Raw genomic sequence first — 21,794 nt, forward strand, 5'->3', positions numbered from 1 at the left:
TTCTAACCAGTCAGCAACCCCATTGGAAAGAGAGTGCCTCTGTCTTGATGGCTCCAGTGAAAGCCTTAGAAATGAGTCATATTCTGGGTGTGGGTCAAGTGTCAATTCCTAAAACAATCTCTGAAGGTAGAGGAAGAAAATCCCGTGACTGGCCAGGCCTGAGTCATGGGGGCCCCTGGAGTCAGGGTGAAGTTCTGTTCTAATGGACTAAGCACGGGGAAGAGGTGGTTCCCTAAGAGGAAATGGAGCGCTCTCGCTGGAGGAAGAGGGACGGAGGCCCGGCTGGCAGGAAAAACAGATGTCCATCCCATCATCGGGAATGACCCACCGTCAGACTTAGCCCAGAACAGCGTTCTTCTTGCCCCTCCAGCTTCACATCCAGCCAGATCGACCTCTGAACTGGGCTACGGTTCTCTCCTAAATGCCTTTCCACCTGTTTCTGTCGGTCAGCGTCTTCCTCGTCCTCCAGCGTCAGGTTCAGATATGATCTCCCTTATGATGACTCCTGACAGATGTACTCTCTCCCCCTAGTTATTTCCACTTCTCTTGTAGTTACCTTTTCATACGTTGCCCTGTATTTTACTGATTTGTATACCTTGTGAGCTCCTCGTGGAAAATGGTCCATTTCCAACGGTCCCAGCCGACCCCTCACACGCTCCGCAACTGCAGTGATTAGATGCGCATCGGGGCCGCCAGGGCGCGCTGGGCGCCAGGCGCGAGGCCGCCGGGGGGCGGGAGGCGCGGTGATTGGCAGGAACGGCCGTCCATCAGGCGCAGGCGGGAGCGGGGCGGGAGGAGGGGCCTGCATGAATGGGGCGCGCGGCGAGCGGGCTGCAGTCGGCGCTGGCGGGGGGAAGCCAGAGTCCCGGCAGGGAGTGGGTGGGAGGAAGCGAAGGGAGGGCGGGCGGGCGGGGGAGGAAGGGAAAGAGCGCGGGGGGCGGGGAGGGGCAGCGCCGGGTTGGTTCGCCGAGAGAGGCGAGGCGCGGTGTGAGCGAGAGTCGTGGCCCCCGTGCCGGTAGCTTCTGAGCCGCTGTCCGCTGCGCGGCCTCCGCCCTCACTGCGGGCGGCCGCCTGCGGAACCCCGAGAAGCCCCCGGCGTCCCCGACCGGGCCGAGGAGTGAGGACGGGGAATCGGCGCTGAGAGGAGAGCCGGACCGAGCGGCCGAGCCCAAGGCCCCCGGGAGTGGAGGTGGGGGGCTGAGGCCCCCAAGGGGGCCCCGCCGCGATGGGCAACCTGGAAAGCGCCGATGGGGGTCCGGGCGAACCGCCCTCGGTCTCGCTGCTGCCGCCGCCCGGCAAGATGCCGATGCCTGAGCCCTGTGAGCTGGAAGAGAGGTTCGCCCTGGTGCTGGTGAGAGCGGAGCCCCGTCCCTTCCCCCTCCTACCGCCCCCCAGGTCGCAGCGCCGGGGTGGGATTTGGCCGCGGTTCCCCCGCTGGCCCACCCTTTCAGCCAGGGCTTCCGACAGACCCCGTCCCCCAGCGCCTTCCTGGAAGCCTCTGAGCAGCGCCGGCCGGCTGGCCCGTCAGCCCTCGGGGACCTCCGACCGAGGTCTCAGCCACTGGACACTTAGGAGGGGGGTCCCCAGCCCCGGACCGTCCCAGGATCCAGACTTCCTCCTCCTGCCCCCCACCCCCCTCCTGCTGCCCTTCTCACTTCTCCCCACTTCCCCGACATGCTCCCCAGGCCCCTGCATTCTCATTCCTACGCCTCTGGCTGGTGCGGGGAAAGTCAGAAGCTCGGGCCGGGCCACTCTTCAGCCTCAGTCAGGGCTCTCCGCCTGGGGAGGCTGCCTCTCGTGTTAATATGGAGGCTTTCCAGGGAGTGGGTCCCACTCCCAGCCCGGACCAGATGTTTGGGGGAGGTTACGGGGAACGGGGAGGGGACTGGCAGATCTTGAAGGAGGTGGAATAAAGAGTGATGCCATTCTACTCATTTTCAGAACGGCCTGCAGGCATCCTGCAAAGTTACAGCGGATTTGCCTAAAAGCGCTGAACATGTGGATAAGCCATTTCACTAGTGTATTTTTCCAATTGAAACAATACACAAACCTTCCTGCCTCCCCTCCCCCCCCCTGCTTTTTATGTGAAGCCCTAGTAGGCTGATTTGTGTTCTTTGCCTGTTCCTTTTTAGTCTTTCTGTAAGGTTCCCAGATGATCTGTACAGATGAGTTTTTAGAGCTGACTTTGGGATTCTCCTTTGGTATGGGAGTTGGACATTGGTTCCGGTGGCTCGGTGGATAGAGAGGATCGGAGCTGGTATCACTGGGATGGAGCCAGAAAGATGATGGAGCTAAAAATGAAGTTTTGGAGAAAGAAAGTGAACTAGGTGATGGAATATTTACTAACAGAGGTAAAATAAAGGACCCGTGGAAATAGTTCCCAGTTCCTCAAAGAACTCTCTAAGAGACCGTGTTAATGCTGCTGTTACTGTTGGTATGACCTGAAGGGCGGACGTTGCCTTTGCCCAGGAGAAGGGATAAGTTGTGGACTTAGCAGCCTTATTGGGTTTCATCTGCCTTGGAATGGTGAGATTAGATCTGTTGGCATCGGTGGAGCTGTCTGGAGATCCTGGTCTCTCTGATGGTGCAGAGCCTGACATCAGCCCACTGGCACCACAGCCAGATCAGAGAGCATCCATGGGGTGCTGAGGGGAAGCAGTGTTACTGGCACCTCTCTGCCCACAGCTTTGCAGAGGGCCAAAGGGACCTGGGCCATACATCCTGTGGCCCTCTGCCTTTCCCCATGCCTCCTAAGGGGGTTGGGGTGAGTCAGTGATTACTAATGTGCTGTGGCCATCTCTGGGACTTGGTGCCCTTGAGAACAAGAGCTCAACTGTTGGGAAAAACAGTGGGAGGGAATCTACACGCCAGTGGGGGTGTGAAAACCCCCAGTGAGCTGGCATGATGTAGCCTCTGAAATAGGAGAGAAAGAAAGAGAAAGAGGTGGACTGGGTAGGGGGCTGCCTTAGGTAGGGGCTGCCAGGCCGTTTGTTGTGAGAGCTCAGAACCAGAATCAATCATGTCCTCATTGGAGCTTGGTTGATAAATTTGTTTAGTTGGCAAGTTGATGGCTTAATATCCACAAAATGCATGTGATTACTAGCCAGAGCACCCAGAAAACCCAGGTTAATCAGGGAACTGGACCACCCACTTGCAAGCCTTCCTTGCGGTATAAAGTTTTGATTTGTTTCCTTGTGGCTTTTGTTTTGGTCTTGTTTCTGTGTGCCTGAGCTGCTGCTGATGGGGGTTGGAACAGGGCAGGCCAGGGCTAGTTAGCTGTCTTAAGAGAGAAGGGGATTTTACCTCACTTTTCCAACACGGGGAAATCGTGCTTTCTTGTGGACTTGAGTTCTCTAGGGGCTCTTAAATATCTCTTTTCCTCTGCTACTGAAACATGCCCTATATTACTATCCTTCAGGAACAATACTAACTGTTGGCTGTTTGACCCTGGAATAGTCTCAGGTGTGTATTTCTTGAAGTCAGGAGAAACAGAGTGTAGTAGAAAAAAACAGGGCTCGTCTTAGAAATTGTCTTAACCAGTCTGAGCCTCATCTATACATTTTATAGATTTACTTATCTGTAATTTGGAGCTAATAATACCCATACTATGGTATTGTGAAAAAAAGATGAGCCGTATGTAAGGAGCTTGACACCTAGTAGATACTCAATATAGATTAGCTGCTTTTTAAAAAAAAAACACATTTTTAATATGTTTTTTTAAAAATTGATTTGAGAGAGAGAGAGAAAGAAACATCGGCTACATCCTGCCTGCCCTCTACTGGGGATCAAGCCTGCAACTCAGGCATGTGCCCTGACTGGGAATCCAACTGACGGCCTCTAGGTGCATGGAATGATGCTCAGCCACCTGAGCCACACCAGCCAGAGCAGCTGCTTTTCTTGCTTATGTCAGACAATCAAGACAAGAGTCAGACAAGCTGCTCCTTTTTCATCCTTTTCCCCCCAAGGTTGTCAGTTTTACTATAATTGATTTGCTTTCAGAAAAAGCCAAATAGTATTTGGGGGATTTGTTGAGGTGACATACTGGTGTCCTGATGAAGCATCTGGATTTTCAAGTCAAAGTGGGCTCAAATACTGGCCCTCTAGTCTCTAGTTAGAAAAGTGTTTGACCTCAACAGGTTATTTAATCTCTTTGAGCCCCAGTTTCCTCTCATAAATAGGGATAATAATAGTATTTGCCACATGAGATTGTTATGTGGATTTAATGAAACTGGAAGTCAAGTACTTAGCAAAGTCTGCATCTACTATATGCTCAGTAAGTAGTAATTTTAAATATGTAGTTCTTAGCAATGACTTAGATCTGAGACCACTTTATTCCCACATTGGGATTTTAAGTTTAGAAATCTGATGAAGCCAGTCTCAGGATATGTCTGCTCTGTTAGATGGAGGGCTTCCCCAGTCCCAGTGTATCTATGGAAACCCCCCTGAAAAGCACCCTGGTTGAGGAAGTTGTATCATTGCTGAGTCAAGACCACAGGCTCCCAGCTTTCTGATACAGACACATGATCTGACCCATAGCCTGCAGCCGAGGTTGGAGAGCTCGAAGTCTGAGGTCATGAGGTGATTTGTTCAGGACATTGATCCCAGGAGTCCTAACCCAGCCCAGGACTTCCCTACTGACCCCCTTCGTCCCTGGGTGTAGCTGAGGCCCCTTATTGGTCCCATCTGTCTTCCACCATACCCTGTGTACTGTACAAATAGTATTGTTTTCTAGGTGCCTTGATATGAAAAAGGTTGCAAGGCTGCTGTTATGCTGTTTCTTTTGGATTCTTTCTTACCACCCCCCCCCCCCCCCCGCCCCCGCCAAGTCTGAGCAGCAGCTTACATTCTGTTAAGTATTGAGAGGTCTAAGGATGGGTAGTTATTGGGGCTCCTCTTTATTAATACCAGGATGAGAGCTGATCTCTGGTCTGATAAAGCACCAGTCTGTGTTTTGGTACCGACTAGATTCCATCCACCCTTGATTACTCAGAAGCTAGCATTCTGGCCAGTACCAGCATTTCCTTAGATAGAAAGGGGAGGTAGAGGACTGTAAGGGCATTGAAAGGATAACAGTTTTTCTCTTTGCTGACTTACTTAGGCTTGAAACAGAGTCTAAAGATTCTGACACCAGAAAAAGCCCTGAATATCCCTCAGGAGGAGGTTCTCGGCATCAGGGTGGGGTCCTGTGACAGGCTGTCCCTGCCGTGGCTCCTCCTCTCACATTTCCCTGGTGACTTGGGGTTTTGCTGTAAGTGTGGCATTGATGTGGATGCTAAGCTGGTCTGGGTGCTGGTTGTCTAAGAGGCCTTGACGGACCTTCTTTGAAACAGAAAGGGACTAGGGAAAAGTTGGGACTAAATATCAAGTTCCAAATTGCCATGGTGGAAATTTTTCCTCCAGCCCTGGAGATTTTGGTGAATTAGTTCAGGCTGGAATAGAACTTGGGGGAGGGAAAGTGCCCTTGACAGCAGCAGCAGGTGAGAGACATCAGTGAAAAGACCCTAGGCCACATAGAGGAGCTTGACCTTCCTATGTGACCCTGCCTTAGACGAGGGGAGGTGTGTGTATGTATGTGTGAGGATGGTCTGGTGGAATGGATTCCCTGTCATTTGGAAATGTTTCCATTGTTCAGAAGGAGATTCAGATTAGATTTGTTTCCTATTCTCTTAAAGTAATATTCTCTAAAAAAAAAAGTATGGGCAATTAGAAGAAAAGATTGCAGAAAATCATCCATATTTTTTTTTTAGTTCCTTTACCAAATGCAGCCAAATGTTTTATTTTTTTCCTCTGCGTAAGGTTTTATATAATCTCCAGTTTGGGGTGTTTTTGTTGTTATTTTATTAGTTTTCCCAGGCTAATCATTGTAAACATTTTAAAATGCTTGTACAGTGGTCCATCAAATGAATGGACCATTGTTTACTTAAGTATCACCCTATTGTTGGACATTTAGGTTATTTGCTATCATAAACAAGTTGTGATGAACATCTTGGTGTACAAAGACTTTTCATTATTTAGAGTTTTCCTTAGGATAGAAACCCGAAATTGAACATGCCAGGTTGTAGGATATGTTTTTAAGTACCTAAATACATATTTCTAAATGGTTTTCTAAAAAGAGAATAATGTATATGAGTATCCTCAAAGAGAGGGAGGAGGATGGAGAATAGCTTCTTTTCTTCTGATTATGAAAATAATACACATTTGTTAAGCAAATTTGGAAGTTCAAAATATAAAAAAGTACAAAGTATATCGAAGAGTATAAAGAAGAGAATTAAGCCCTAGCTGGTTTAGCTCAGTGGATAGAGCATCAGGCTGCGGACTGAAGGGTTCTGGGTTCGATTCAGGTCAAGGGCATGTACCTAGGTTGCAGGCTCGATCCCTGGCCGTGGTCAGGGTACATGTGGGAGACAACCAACGATGTTTCTCTCTCCCCTTCCCTTCCACTCTCTCTAAAAATAAGTGGAAAAATATCCTCTGGTGAGGATTAACAATAGCAACAAAAATCACCTGTAATCTCACTATCTTCTATTAACATGTTGATGTACTTATATGTATTCTAACAAATAGGATCATACTATGCATATTGTTTTATAAACTAACTTTTTATTTTACTGTTTTAAAAAAATATTTTTATTGATTTTAGAGAGAAGAAGGGAGAGGGAGAAAGAGATAGAACATCAACGTGAGAGAATCATTGATCAGCTGCCTCCTACACACACCCTACTGGGGATCAAGCCCACAACCCAGACATGTTCCCTGACCAGGAATTGAATCATGACCTCCTGGTTCATAGTTTGATGCTCAACCACTGAGCTATACCAGCCAGGCTTATTTTACTATTTTAAGCATTTTCTCATTTGTTTAAATATTCTTCAGTATCATAATTTTATGGCTGCATAGTACTCTATAATATCATATTTTATTACTGCCTTATATTTTTCTCTCTCTTTTTGCTACTGTTATTAACACTGTGATGAATATCATGTGCATAAACATTTGTGTGCATCTCTGATTATTTTCTTAGGATAAATTATGAGAAGTCAAGTTATGGGTTATGAGGGTATATGCTTTTTAAAGGCTTTTGAGAAATATGCCTTCTAAAAAAGTTGTACCAGTTTGCTTTTTCACTCATAGTGTCAGTATCTTCCTTTCTCTATAAACTAACAATTACTAGATGATTTAATTTTTTAAAATCTTTGCCAATATCATTAATGAGAAATGATATCTTGTTTTACTTTGCATTTCTATCAACATTTCATCATAGGTGTTTTGGCCATTGTTTGTTTGTGTCCTTTGCTCTCTATTGGGATTTTATTATATATACATATTTCTATATAATAAATGTATACATTTTTCACACTTTTCCATTATAAAATATTTCTTTCATATAACTATTATGTAAGATTAAAAAAATAATAAAATGACCAACAGTGTATTCACTGTGTGTTCTTGAAATTGCTTCCTGTCCCTTAAAATTTATTCTCCTTGCTGGCTTATCTGGGATGAAAAAGCTCTTTTAACTCAGGATTTGTTGGGTCTGTTTCTGTAGCTAGGACAGTCCAGGTGGCAGCCACACCAGTGTTTCATAGCTCTTTCTGTGGGGAAACAACTGCTACAGCTGGTGAGAACAGGAACTGGTGGTGGTGGAAATAGAGCTAATCTTCACTGAAGTGAAAAAAGAAGCCAAGGTGGAGAGGAAATGAGACCACAGATCCTTCCCTGCCCCTGAGGTTGCCTGGGAAGGCTAGTTGCAGCCAGGGCCCTGTTCTGTGGTCAAGACCAAACTATCCTCCCTAGAACTGACTGTAGTGGTCGAGGGGACTGCACTGCTGCTTCCTGAAGTTCGTGTGTTAACTGGTCAGCCAGGCTGGTCACCTCCATTCTAGGGATACATTCTACCAAGTCTGAGCTGAACTGAAGCAGTGCCAGGGAAAGGCCGGGGGTTCATTCCATTTCGGAAGTGCACTTTAGAGAAGAGGAAGGACCTTTTTCTTTGAAGATAAGATAGGGTGCTATCTCTACACAGCTTCCCCCCACCCTCGCTTCTCTCTGGATATTTTAGGGACGTTTCTTAGAACAGCCCCAGATGGGAACTTGAGGATTTTAAGATTGTCATCCATGATGAAGAAAAGTGGATTCCAGAAAAGAGGTGAACTGGGCAGCTAGAATTCCTGAGTTCCCGTTTCTAGTCTCTCCTTTGCCTCCCTCAGCAGAGCCACATCTTGGTATTTTGTTTTCCTTTCATGGGGGAGATTGAGCCCCCAAGAAAGATGTGGAGCTATCAGGCTGCCTCTCTGTCCTTGAGATACTTGGGTTGTCCTTTCCTCCCACCCTCCATTCTGCTTCTCTTTTCAAAAATCTTTCAGAATCTGCTTTTCAGATTTTCTTATCCTTTCTGTATTCTATCACCTCACAACTTTACTAATACGCATATTCTTTTCAGTTTATAAAGTACTTTGAGTTTCTTGAAAGGTGTTCTAAATAATGTTCAGAACTGCAAGGAGCTAACAGAATTATTTATGTGACAAATTTTGCCAGAAAGGAACGGTTTTGGCTATTGTAAACCCGTGATGGTTCAATTCTTGTCCTCATCTCTTCCCCTTGTCCCCTCCCCATCTCTTTTACCACCACTTTAACTTAGCATTATCATCAGGGCTGGAGTTGGGTTGGTAGTTTTGCCTCTGGGTGCCTACAAATATTAACAGGGAAGACATGTATGTATTCTTTTTCCCTGCTTGCTCATTTCTACTCAGTTCTAGACTAGAGAATGTCATAGCCCTCCTCCAGTTGCTCATCCCTCTCTAAGTAAGCTGGTATTTGGGTACTTTATCCTGTTACCCTGTTTCAAGAACTGCCTACAGCTTAAAGTAGTTAGTTTCTGCTCAGTTTTTCCCAGCTTCCATGTAGGGAGCTGGGGAGCCAATCCCTAGATCTTCCCAGGGTTTCCCATGTAACCTAAAAAAAAAATCCATTCTGGGTGGAAGTAGTTAGTGTGAGACTCTTGCTGGCTCAGGATGGTTTGAAAGAAAGAGTATCAGTTTGGAGTCAGAAGACTTGGGTTCTGATCCAGCTTTATAGCCTCCCCCTTCCCCCTCTCCCTACTGAATGATTGGGCAAAACCTAGAACTTTCCTAAGCCAATTTCATCCTTTATGAAATGGGTGATGATAATACCTACCTTACAGTGTCTGGAGGAAGCTTCAAGTAGAAAAAAACATAGTGAAAATACTTTGTAATCTATAAAGGTTATACAAATAAATGTTTGAGCCCTATACAGTACCCACTATAGCACCTCTGTTTCTTTAAGTTAAAGTGGTTCTCAAATGGGGCGGGGGTGGGGTGGGGGTGGGTATTGTCCCAGCAGGGAGTTTTGGGAAACAAGTGAGGATTTGTTTATCACATTGAGGGGAGGGGGGATATTACCACCCTAAGGTGTTTGGGCCATCCTCACACAATAAAGGATAATCCTATAGCCCTAGCCGGTTTGGCTCAGTGGATAGAGCATTGGCCTGCAGACTGAAGGGTCTCGGGTTCGATTCTGGTCAAAGGCACATACCTGGGTTGTGGGCTCGATCCCCAGTGTGGGGCATTAAAAAAAAGAAAAAGAAAGAAGAATGATCCTATGCACAATGCTGATAAGCACCCCTGCTGAGAATATTCTTCTACTAATCTTTACCTTCATTGTCCTGTGTTTCTGTTGGAGATGAAGCTTCAAGAGCAGTAAAAGTGAAGGCAGAGCCATAGTTTTGGTGCTTTCTTTGTTTTCCCATTTCCTATTATTAGAGGCAGATCTCTGTTTTCTTTTTTTACCTCTACCTGTAGGTTTAATGCTTGATTCCCTCTATTCTGTGGGTTCTACTCTGAAACTGGCCTGGCCTGGTGGTCGGCGTGGCCCAATCATTGAACATCGACCTAGGAACCAGGAGGTCATAGTTCGATTCCCAGTCAGGGCATTTGCCCAGGTTGTGGGCTCGGGCTCAGATCCCCAGTGTGGAGCATGCAGAAGGTAGCCAATCAGGATTCTCTCTCATTATTGATGTTTCTCTCTCTCTCTCCCCCTCGCCCTTCCTCTCTGAAGTCAATAAAAATATATTAAAAAGAATAATAATAATAAGAAGAAGAAGAAGCAGGTATGAGCCAGTGTGGCTCAGTTAGGTGGGGCGTCGTCCCATGCACTAAAGGGTCTCAGATGCAATTTCCAGTCAGGGCACATACCCAGGTTATGTGCTCCATCCCCAGTTGGGGCAGGTGTGGAAGGCAACTGATCGACGTTTCTTTCTCAGATCAATGTTTCTCCCTCCTTCTCCCTCCCTCTCTCTCTAAAGAAAAAGAGAGAGAGAAGCAGCTTGGGGTATACATACTTCACTGCTGACCTTTGTCTACCCTCTGGATAGTTTGTCAAACCAGGGTAAAAGTTCTTCTAGTTTGGGAATATATTTGAGAGATCTTTCAACAGTGCTTCTGAATCTTTTGGGTAATGGACCCTTACTTACTTACTTACTTATTTATTTTTATTGATTTCAGAGAGGAAGGGAGAGGAAGGGAGAGATAGAAACATCAATAATGAGAGAGAATCATTGATTGGCTGCCTCCTGCACGCCCCCTATTGGGGATTGAGCCCGCAACTTGGGCATGTGCCCTTGACCAGAATCGAATCCAGGACCCTTCAGTCCACAGGCCAACCCTCTATCCACTGAGCCAAACCAGCTAGGGCTAGGGGACTCTTTTAAAAATCTGATTAAACCTGTAACCCTCTAATCCTCCCGCCCCCCATGCTCGCGCGCGCGCGCGCGCGCGCACACACACACACACACACACACACTATTTGGTGGGGGAGGGGTTATAGCCCATTCTTGGATCTGCTAGGGAATCCTCCCTGGCCTTGAGTCTAGAACAGCCGTGGGCAAACTACGGCACGAGGGCCGGATCCGGCCCGTTTGAAATGAATAAAACTAAAAAAAAAAAGACCGTACCCCTTTATGTAATGATGTTTACTTTGAATTTATATTAGTTCACACAAACACTCCATCCATGCTTTTGTTCCTCCGGTCCAGTTTAAGAACCCATTGTGGCCCTTGAGTCAAAAAGTTTGCTCATTGCCAAAACCGGTTTGGCTCAGTGGATAGAGCGTCGGCCTGCGGACTGAAAGGTCCCGGGTTCGATTCCGGTCAAGGGCATGTACGTTGGTTGCGGGCACACCCCCAGTAGGAGATGTGCAGGAGGCAGCTGGTCGATGTTTCTCTCTCATCGATGTTTCTAACCCTCTATCCCTCTCTCTTCCTCTCTGTAAAAAATCAATAAAATATATTAAAAAAAAAAAAAAAAAAAAAAAAGTTTGCTCACCCCTGGTCTAGAAGAACGGGAAGATAATGTTGGGTGAGGAGAAGCCACTGCAGTACTTGATACAAACAGTGCTCTTGATATTTTGTAAGGAGAAGAGCCCTGGTTATCAGTTCAGATAAAATGCCTCTGTTGGTGGTTCCAAAAAGAGCTTGTTGAAACTTGGCTGACTCCCGTTCAGAGAGAGATAGTCTGGCCCCTGGACATTTTGATTTAAACTTTGATTAAGGAAGCTTTGTGGTAGGGTCTGCCCCTTTGAGCTAGATCCTCAGGAACAGTGGTCACCAACTGGTGGTCTGCGGACCACTGGTGGTCTGTGAGGTCCGAAAGGTTCGCGACCGCTGCTCAGGAACATCCAGGTAGGGTTGACAGGATGTACTTTTACAAGCCAGGGAAACCAGGGGTATTCTTGCAGTATGTCCCAAAGGTTAGATTATATCCTGTGTTTGGAGGTATTGCTTGCCTAAAGCTGCAATTCCCTCCTGCAAGCCTAAGGTCGCCGGGACTATCCAGACAGCTGGCTTCCCAGGGTGTGCATGAGAGGGGACTGCAAGCATCCAGTCTCCAGATATTACTTCTGTGCTTGAATCCTCTTGCTTTCTACCTTACAAAAGCAAAATGAAAAACAAAAAAACCTACCCTTTTTCTTACTGCTCAGAATATTTCATACTAAATTTTTTGAAGAAAAATTCAGATCTTTTGGGGGTCCTTACTTATCTGAAAGAAGTTTTTTTTAGGACAATGTAAGAGCATTTTTTTCTGTGTGAAGTCTCCCATCTCATTCTTTTAGGAATGGCTTAGTTTCTTGTCTCCACCAAATGCCTGGATTTAACTTGTATATATTAAGGAAAGAGAATTAACATTTGTTGAGTATATGCTGCATGCTTTTACATTTAACTTGACAACACCTCTGTGAGACAGTTACTTCTATTTTACAGGTGATGAAATCAGTTAACCCTCAGAGGGGTTAACTGATTTAGAGAAGGTCTCAGCTAAATGTCACTTACTTTCAGCAAAAATTTTTGGTAAGATATTTTGTTCATGTTAAAAGGACTGCTAGGAATGCAACTTCTAAAAGATGCTTAACCCTCGAATATATATATATATTTAAAAATGCATAGAAAATTTTCTGGAAGGACACAAATAAAACCGATAACAATAGTTACCTCTAGGCTGCAGGGAGGGAACCATAATGGGAGAGATAAGAGTCAAAGGGAACTTAGCTTTATCCTGTTTACATTTTTTGCAAGAAGAATGTGCTTATGTGTTAATTATATAATTAAAAGTTAAAGGAAATTTTTTTTTTTTACCTCACTATAAATCAAGGAAGTGAACATTTAAATAATATACTTTTAATACTAATTATCTGGGTGAAATTTTAAAGATTGATAATGTCTGTGGTTGTCATTATGATACATTAATACACTATTAATGGTAGAGTAATTTGGTACAGACATTTTAGAAGGCATTTTATAGGGTTTATCAATTTCAAATATGCATACCCTTTAACTCAGCCATCTCACTTCCAGGAAACTGCCCTATAGAACTGTTTACACATGTGCATGAAGGTGCCTGGAAAGGATCCTCGGAGCTGCATTGTTTAACAGTAAAAAACTAGAAACAACTTGATTGTACATTTCCTGCCCAAATCTATTTCTCTTCCATTTACCTAGTTATTCAAGGCAAATACTGGGAGTTATCTTTAATATTTCCTTCTCCCTTCCTCCTTTCCAATCTATCAGCAAGCCTTGCCAAGTTTTTTCCCAAAGGAAATCTCAGATTTACTCATTCTCTCTATCTCTACTGCCACCTGCCTCAGTCAAAGCCAATATCGGCTCTTCCTTGTATTACATCCAACTAGTAGCCTTTGTTTCCTCTGTTGCCCCTTTCTCCATCCTCTTATCCATTCTCCACAAAGCAGCCAAATTTTAAAAATTTATTGATTTGAGAGAGAGGGGGGAAGGGAGAGAGAAAGAGAAACATCGATTTGTTGTTCCACTTATTTATGCATTCATTGGTTGCTTCTTACGTGTGCCCTGACCAGGGATCAAACCTGCAACCTTGGTGTATCAGGATGACACTCCAATTAACTGAGCCACCTGGCCAGGGCAACAGCCAAGTTTAAACTATAAATCAACTAGCATTATTCCCCTGCTTAGTACTAAAAAAAAAAAAAAAAAAAAAAAAAAAAAAAAAAGCAAAGTCCTGGCCTTGGCCTTAGGGACTGCATAACTTGGCTCCTGCTGACCTCTTTAACCTTACTTGCCTTCCTGTTTACTAAGCTTCACATTAGCCTTCTTTCAGTTCAGGAAAAATTCCTTTCTGTCTCAGGTCCTTTGCACAAGATGTTTCCTCTCCTGGAATGCCCTTTCCCTGGCTCTTCAAATGGCTTGGTCCAGCTTATGTGTCAGGTCTCAGTTTTAAAAATGCCATCTCTCAGAGAGACCTTTCTCCCTTATTATTCTCTGTCTTAGTGTCCTATTCATTTTTTTGGTATTATTTTCCATTTAGAAATTATTTGCTTGATTATTTATTATCTGTCTCTTCAGACTGTTGACTCCATGAAGGTGGAGACTGTATGTATGCTTATCACTATTACAGCCAGGTAGGCACCCAATAAACAGTTGTGGCTGATGGGAATCTCCAAGATATGTACATATTTGTATAAATTTAATCATCTAAAAAGGCAATTGAAAGAAGACTATATATAATGCTTTATAAAGCCACATGTTTGTCTGTTAATGTATAGAAAAAAGGCCCGGAGGAGTCACCACCAAGTTGTTAACTGTGATGACCTAAAGAGCGGGGTGGGTATGGTTGGGGCTGAACAGTGACTCGTTTTTTTATTCTATAAGTTTTTGAGTTGATTGATTTTTTAAAAAATGTACTCATTCCTCCTTTAAGAAAAAAGGAAGAATAAAAATAGGGGAGGAAGACTCAACTTTTATTGCAAAAAAGAAAACTCCTTTCTCTTATTCTCTGCACTGAGCCAAAAGAAGAGAAGAAAAGGGAGACAGGCCACCAGTGGGGTCAGCAACTGGCCAAGCCCTTTCCCTGCCCTGTGCTGAGCTTGGTACTAGTTTTCAGAGTAGAAAAGAGCTGCTCTTCTGCCCTGAAGCTGTATTTTAAGTTCTTAAATGTAGGCATGGTCTTGGTCCCCCAGACACAGCCAGTCTGGATATTTTTAGCCTCTTTCATTTCCAGGCCAGTGAAAGCTGCACCTTCAGCCTTAGCAGAACTATAGCAGGTGAAGTCAGCGAAGAGAATACACATAAGCTCTGGGCTTCACTGCAGCTGAGCTTCCCAAAGTCAGATCAGTTCAGCAGCCCTGACCTCCCATGGAAGCCACATTCTCTAGATTCTTGTCTCCCAGGAATATGGATAGTTCATAATCTTTTTTTTTTTTTTTTTTTTTTTTTTTTTAATATATTTTATTGATTTTTTACAGAGAGGAAGGGAGAGATATAGAGAGTTAGAAACATCGATGAGAGAGAAACATCGACCAGCTGCCTCCTGCACATCTCCCACTGGGGATGTGCCCGCAACCCAGGTACATGCCCTTGACCGGAATCGAACCCGGGACCTTTCAGTCCGCAGGCCGACGCTCTATCCACCGAGCCAAACCGGTTTCGGCTATAATCTTAATAACTAACATCTATTGAGTGCTAATTCATGCCAGGCACCATGCAAAGCTCTTTACATACATTATCTCATTTAATCATCACAACTCTATGAAGTAGTTATTATTATCTCCATTTTATAGGTGAAGACACTGAGGTCCACAGAGGTTAAATAGCTCATTTAGGATCATACAGTTAGGTGTTGAAGTCTGGATTTGAATCTAAGCAGTCTGACTCCAAAGCTCATATCCTTAACTACAGTTTCCTCCTCTTTCCAGGGTCAGCCCTCTTTGCCCTCAGTGCCGCTTTGGAGGTGATTGTGTAGATTATGGCGGAATATAGGGGAAGTTCCAGAACAAGTCTTCGTTTACTAAGAGGTGTGATGGAAAGGTTTGGGTTTTGGGGTCAGCCATACTTGAATTTGAATCTCAGCTCTCCCACCAGAACATTCATTATTCAACAAGTTTTTGTTGTTTGTTTTTTGTATTTTTTACTTTCTTTGTGCCAGTGGTACCACTGGGTATACAGTGGTGAAAAAACAAATTATCACCTTTGCCTTCATGGGGAAAGACATTAAACAAATAAATATTTAGTTATAAATTACATTTCCCTGGGAGGCAGAGAACAGATTATTAGGAGAGAGCATAACCAAGGCTCCTGTCTAATTGAAGGCCAGCGACAGAGAGCCTTGGAAGTCTATGAGAAACTTTCTACTTTCATTTCATGTTCTTTCCTTTCTTGATTTATTAAGGAAATGTGTCTTAGATGCCTGCTGTATACACAGCACTTTTCTGAGTGCTTTGGAGAATACCAAAGAAATAGAAGACAATGGCCACTAAGTTGGAGAGACAGAATATTTATTTTTTTCAGAATATTTATTTTGAACTGTACTTTGAACTAGAGAATTAAAACAAGTTGTCTATGAGGATCTTTATGTGCCTCAGTTATCTTATCCATAATATAGGAATACTATTTTTTGCTCAATCACATGTATTTTGTTGTTGTTGTTAATTCTCACCCGAGGATATTTTTTTCCATTGATTTTTTTCAGAGAGAGTGGAAGAGAGTGGGGGGAGACAGAGAGAGAGAAACATTGATGTGAGAGAGAGACATTGATAGGTTGCCTCCTGCACATTCCCCGACAGGGCATGGGGATCGAGCCTGTAACCGAGGTATGTGCCTTTGACCAGAATAGAACCTGTGACCCTTCAGTCTGTGGGCCGACACTAACCACTGAGCAACCGGCTGAGGCCAAATCATGTGTATTTTGAAGACCAAATGAGATCGTAAGGTGATGGGTGTCACATAGCTACAGGCACAGAGGGATTGGAGAGTCAGCGAAGGGTCAGCACAACATAGGATCCCTCGTCAGGCAGTGCTCTAAGGAGGGCATTGACTTTAAGTCAAGTCTTAAAGGTGACAGGTGTGGATCAGGAGAGAGGAGGCTGTTGTAGGCCAGAGCATATGGGAGAGGATTAAAGAAGAAGAATGAGCCAGCTGTATGAGGGGGCAGCCCGGAGCCCTGTCTACTAGGATAGAGTCCCATTACAAACAGAGAGATGAGCTTGGATCAGAACGGATGGTCAGTTCACAGAGAGTTTTGTCTGAAGAGCCCCTGATAGTTAGAAAAGGCCATGGAGGCCTTCCTGCCCACCTTTCAATGAGGAGTAGAGATTAGATGGTATGTGGTTTCTGAATATTCATGGGTTGGTTTGTTTTGTTGAATCACTGCAGTTCATGAGAAATAAATGCTTAATCCTTACAGATTAGAGAATCGGAATAATTTGCTTTAAGTAAAGCTGGATAGAGGATAATCCCACAGGTTACCTCTGAACCGCAAAAGTCCACAAATGTAGAAGCTTCCATTTCTAGTTGCCAAGCTTGGGGCTAATTCTTCCCTTTGCCAAGTCTGTCTTACCTTCCTTTAGAGTAAAATGTTGTTTTGCACTAATTAATTTGTGTGATCAGCAACACCTTGTTCATGGTAGCTGTTTAGTACATCTCATTGCATAGTATTAGTGTCCAACGTTTGTGAGCCACTTTCTACCTGCTAGTGTTTTCATGAACACTGTATTAGGGCAGCGTGTAGGGGAATGGCACCCTCTCCCAGCTAGTCATCCAGGCCACACATATGGGAGTCACTCTAGGCTTCTTCTCCTCTCTCTTCTCCATATGTACTGCCACTGCTTTAGTTGGCCCTTATCACTTGCCTAGTCTGTTGTAATAGACACTTTAGTGGTCTCTCCACTCCAATCTTGCAGACCCACTCACCCCAATCCATTGTCATAGTTCTACGTAAAGACCTGGAGGGAAGCGTTTTCTAGGAAGAAAGAACAACCTATGCAAGCCTTGAACTTTGCACATTTGAGGAATTGAAGGAATGCCAGAATGGTAGACAAAGATGCTGAAAAGATGTTCGAGAAGGCAGAAAAGAAGTGAGCAGGGCCAGGTCATAAGGACCTTTGTGGCCTTGGAGTTCGGATATTAATTGCAGGGGAGTGATCTGATCTGCTTTATAGTTTTAAGAGTTCACTGTGGCCCTGTGTGGAAAGCCCTGGAATCTGGCTCCCCTCTGGGCAGCATGTTGGCCTGAGTGAGACTGGGCTTCTCACTCAAGTCTGCCCAGCAAAGCTATCATGCCCTCTGCCCTTTCAGGTTTGACTGGTGCTCAGCCCTCAGCCCTATACCCCGACTCAGGCCAGAAAGGGCAGTGCCTCTGCTAGGCTGGCTCCAGTGTTTGGCGTGCCTCCCGGTGGCCCGAGCCTATAATTTGGTGGATTGACTGGTTACAAAAATAAAAAGTGCGACCTATAACTAAAGCTCAGTGGATTCAGTAAAGAGGGAGCTTTTAATTTGCTGAGGTCCTGGGCTGTATTTAACTGGAGGAGAAATGTGTCTCCTCCCTAGGCTCTGCTCCATTTTCTCCCTTGAGTGCCTGCTCTGGGGTGAGTTAAGTCTTGTGGGCCAGGGGGTAAGCTGTGGGGGGCTTTGGAGAGATATTTGGGAAGAACATTAGGGTCCAAGACAGGTTTGATGGGACTTCCTGGGAAGTCAGCATTGTTTGTCTTGCTTCTTTTGTAGCCCACTGGGATGGAAGTAGAGTTTTTAAATGTTTGATTGTATGATCACTCATTCATTCAACATAATTTATTGAGTATTTACTCTGTATTTTAGACATAAGGGGTACCATAGTGAACAAAAGAGACCTGTCCCATAATGTTCAGATTGTTGTTGGAGAGAACAATAAACACATATACAGATATGTAATAAATGTTAAGTAGCAGTGAGTGCCATAAGAGAAAGAAGTTAAGGGGATAGAGAGTAATGAGGCAATATTTTAGATGAGGTGACAAGGCAAATTTTGGGCAAAATAGTGTAGGGTAGCTAGATCCTGGCTTCTGAGTGTTTCTCCGAGGAAGGGGCTCCCCATGGCAGCGCAGCCAGTCTGGGCAAGGCTCAGGTCATTGCTCATGTGGGCCCAGCTGGGTCCTAGCCCCAGGTGGGCCCAGTCAGAGCTTGTGGTTGCCTCTTCCCTGCTCCACTTGTCAGAATTGTCTGCAGGGCTGGGCAGGGTGCTGATTAACTGTAAATAGATACTTATTTTTCCAGGGCTCCTCAAGCCTGATTCTCTCAAGATTTCCTGAAGTCACTCTGTGCGGTCCTGGCTAGAGGAAGAATAAGTCTGGCCTGGGAAACTGCAAGGAGCTTAGGGATTCCTTCTGCCTGTGACCAGGTGCTGAGCCAGGTTTTTTGCAAGAGCTTTGTGGCTCAGTGAATTTGGATTGGTATCTTGGCTCTGCCATTTATTAGCACTGTGACCGTGGGCCAGTGCCTTAACTTCCTTGAGCCTTAATATCTTTATCTGTATAATCAGGATAATACTACTTAGCTTCCAGGGATTTTATGAGGATTAAATAACATTAAAGGATCCAGGGCAGTGTCTGGCAGAGTGGGTGCTCAGTAAATTTTAAGTAGAAATATTCTAAGACCACTAACCTTTTGAAGTCAGGAATCTGGTATTAAGGGGTCCAATAAGAATATTCAAGAAATATGAGTAGTTGTTGATGGGTAGGGACTGGTTTTGTGTACCTCAGAGTTGTGAAATCACTAAAATGCACACCACACATTAGTCACCTTGTCATCCTATTTGATGATGTTGGCTTTGTCATGACCTCTCCACAGGCCTTAGGACTTCCAGGAACCTGGGTAGCCTTTGGCCTGTCCTTTAGCACATTTCATCTCTGGTACAGCCATGGGAGGATTGGACTTCTAGAGCCTTCTGCACGGGGGTATTTACCAAGGCCAGCACAGCCAGCACAGGCCTGCTGAGGCTGAGTCCTGTGCTCCTGGGACTTTATTGAACTCATGCTGTGGGCCTCTCTTATGTGGGCTCATTTGCAGATTGAAGATCACACACTCTCCTCCCCTCAGTGCCAGCCTTAGAGTGAGGTCCAGACAATATTCTCAGACGGATTGATGAGAGACAGCTAACTGGGAAGAGGCATCTTTATAGGAACCTTCTGTGTCCAGAGTGTGCTTGGGCCCTTTACTTGGATAGACTTCTTGTTTGTGGTTGTGGCATTTTGTTTTTACTTGCCTCTCAGCAGAATCAGCATCACACAAGCACTCATTATCCTCAGGCTCTGGCAGTCAGGGCACTTGGTGAATCCCTTGTAAAGTGCTCACGTCTGCACATTATTTCTGATGCATCTGGCATGAATTCCAGATTGGTGGCCCAATAGCAGCTATTAGTTGCTCCTTTTGGGCTCGGTTAATTACTGCTGGCATCGTGAGTGACTAAGGAATTAAGAATCTTGTGCATTTATGGGGCAACAGATCCCCCCGAGCTCCCAAAGCATTTATCTGCCATTTCCCCAGAATGTCCTCGTTAAAAGTTATGTACATAAACTCAGGATTTGAGGGGTAGTCAGCTACAGAGTGTTTGATGGCATCTGGCTTCTCAGTTGATTCCCTCCAAAAACTGTAAAGAAACTACTTTAGTACTTGTTGCCTATAAATGTCCAAGAAAATGTCAAGATGGTGTCATAACATTGTAAAAGCAGTGCTAGCTGCCTCTGATGGTCTTAGAGGCAAGATGGCAGGGAGCTTACCCCAGTCTTATTCTACGGCAGGGCAGGTGAAGATTCACATCAATTGCCTGGTAGTGTGCAGGGCCTCTGAGGCGGCGAGCTGAGAATGGTTAAGGTGTCATCTTCCTGCCTGGAGATGGAAAGGGACATGATACCAGCCCTCAGACTCACCAAGTGCAGCCAGGTGTTCATTCACTCAACAAGTATTTATTGAACACTTAGAGAATTGTGTTAAATGCCAGATAAATAAAGGTGACTAAGACAATGTCTGCCCAAAGAGTTCAGTCTAGAGGGGGAGACAAACACATTAAACATGTAATTGCAGTATACGGCTTGGGAAGTGCAATGATACAGCTATGCAGGAGCACCAGGGAACACAGGGGAGAGGTGGAGCCAGAGGAATACTGCCTGCAAGGAGGAAATCCCTACTGGCTACAGGGATAATTAGGAGTTGCACAAGTGTGGGCAAGAAAGCATTTCAGGTAGAGGGGCCAGCATGGGCAGGGGGGACAGCATGATGTATTCAGAGAACCCTCATGCAGCTGCTCGGGGCGGTTGGCGTGTGAGATGTAAGGCAGAGAGTGGAGGGAGTGGAGGCTGAAGTGATGAGGGCTTTGAATACCATGTGGAAGGGACCCATGCTTTCTGTAGGAGAATGGCATGGTCAGATTTTGAGTTGTGGACAGATTGGTCAGCAGCCGTGGGAGAGAATCAGAATTGGAGATGGGCGGCCGAATGGGAGGCCTGGTAGTGTGGTGACAATGATGGAACCAAAACCAGAGCTGGTTGGCATGGTGGAGATGATGGGACAGAGTCAATAAATACTTTCAAAGGTTAAATTTTGAGAACTTGACTGATTACATTTGACATTCAGAAGGTGTAGATGAGCGAAGAGGGAGGGATTAAGGATAACATCCACATTTCTAGCTTGTTAGACTAGTTAGATGGAGTTGCCATTGATTAAGAGAATACAGGAGAGCCCTGGCCAGTGTGGCTCAGCAGGTTGGAGCGTTGTCCCGTACACCAAAAGGTCACAGGTTTAATTCCTGGTCAGGGCACACCCAGGTTGCTGGTTCAATCCCTGGTAGGAGTGGGTATGAAAGGCAACTGGTCGATGTTTCTCTCACACATTGATGTTTTTCTCTCTCTCCCTCTCCCTGCTTTTCTTCCTGAAATAAATAAGAAAATATCCTTGGATAAGGACAGAGAGAGAGAGAGAGAGAGAGAGAGAGAGAGAGAGAGAGGAAAGGGAGAGAGAGGAGAGAGAGAGAAAATAATATAGGAAGGAAAGTGATGAGGCCAGTTGGAGTTATATGAGATTGCAAAGCCTGTGAAAGTCTGGGTGAAAAGTCTATTGGGCGGTTGGATATTTAAAGCTGAAGCTCAAAGAAGTCTGAGATAGAAACACATATTTGAGAATCATCAATGTCTACTGGTCAATTAAAATTTAGGGCTGAAACATTCTCATGTTTTTCTCTATATTCCCACAGATAGCATAGTCCTTCACGTGACTGGGAGGGTCAACTTAGAGGACTTATGCAATGTCACAAGGAGAGAAGCAGAGTTGTTGAACGGAGGAGTAGGTTGAGGGAGCTGAAAACAGATCTGTGGCAGGATCAGACCTCATGTTAGCAGATCACAGGATGTCAGGAGACAATGAGAGGGATTTGACAGCATAACATGAATGACAACTTAGCAAAATCTCCTCCAAAAGGTCAGGAATTGTCCCAGATCACTCAGCAGGGCAC

The 21,794-nt window shown here is 45.1% G+C and overlaps 1 protein-coding gene across 5 annotated transcripts in view; it reads left to right on the forward strand.

Moving 5' to 3' along the window:
- The first annotated feature begins 895 nt into the window (after window positions 1-895).
- The window catches only part of FMNL3 (formin like 3), a 55,238-nt gene continuing 34,339 nt past the window's right edge, over window positions 896-21,794 (forward strand). For 2 of the 5 annotated variants that reach the window (XM_070410279.1, XM_070410278.1), the window contains exon 1: window positions 896-1,351. In XM_070410279.1, the coding sequence (XP_070266380.1) occupies window positions 1,226-1,351 (126 nt within the window). In that variant the 5' untranslated portion in view covers window positions 896-1,225. Of the gene's footprint in view, window positions 1,352-2,177; window positions 2,328-21,794 lie in introns of those variants that run through there. The other 3 variants (XM_070410282.1, XM_070410281.1, XM_070410280.1) reach the window with 2 other exon arrangements.

The sequence above is a fragment of the Myotis yumanensis genome, unplaced genomic scaffold (assembly GCF_028538775.1).
Source record: "Myotis yumanensis isolate MYYU_CA2020_CCGP unplaced genomic scaffold, mMyoYum1.0.hap1 SCAF_3, whole genome shotgun sequence".
Classification (NCBI taxonomy): Eukaryota; Metazoa; Chordata; class Mammalia; order Chiroptera; family Vespertilionidae; genus Myotis; species Myotis yumanensis.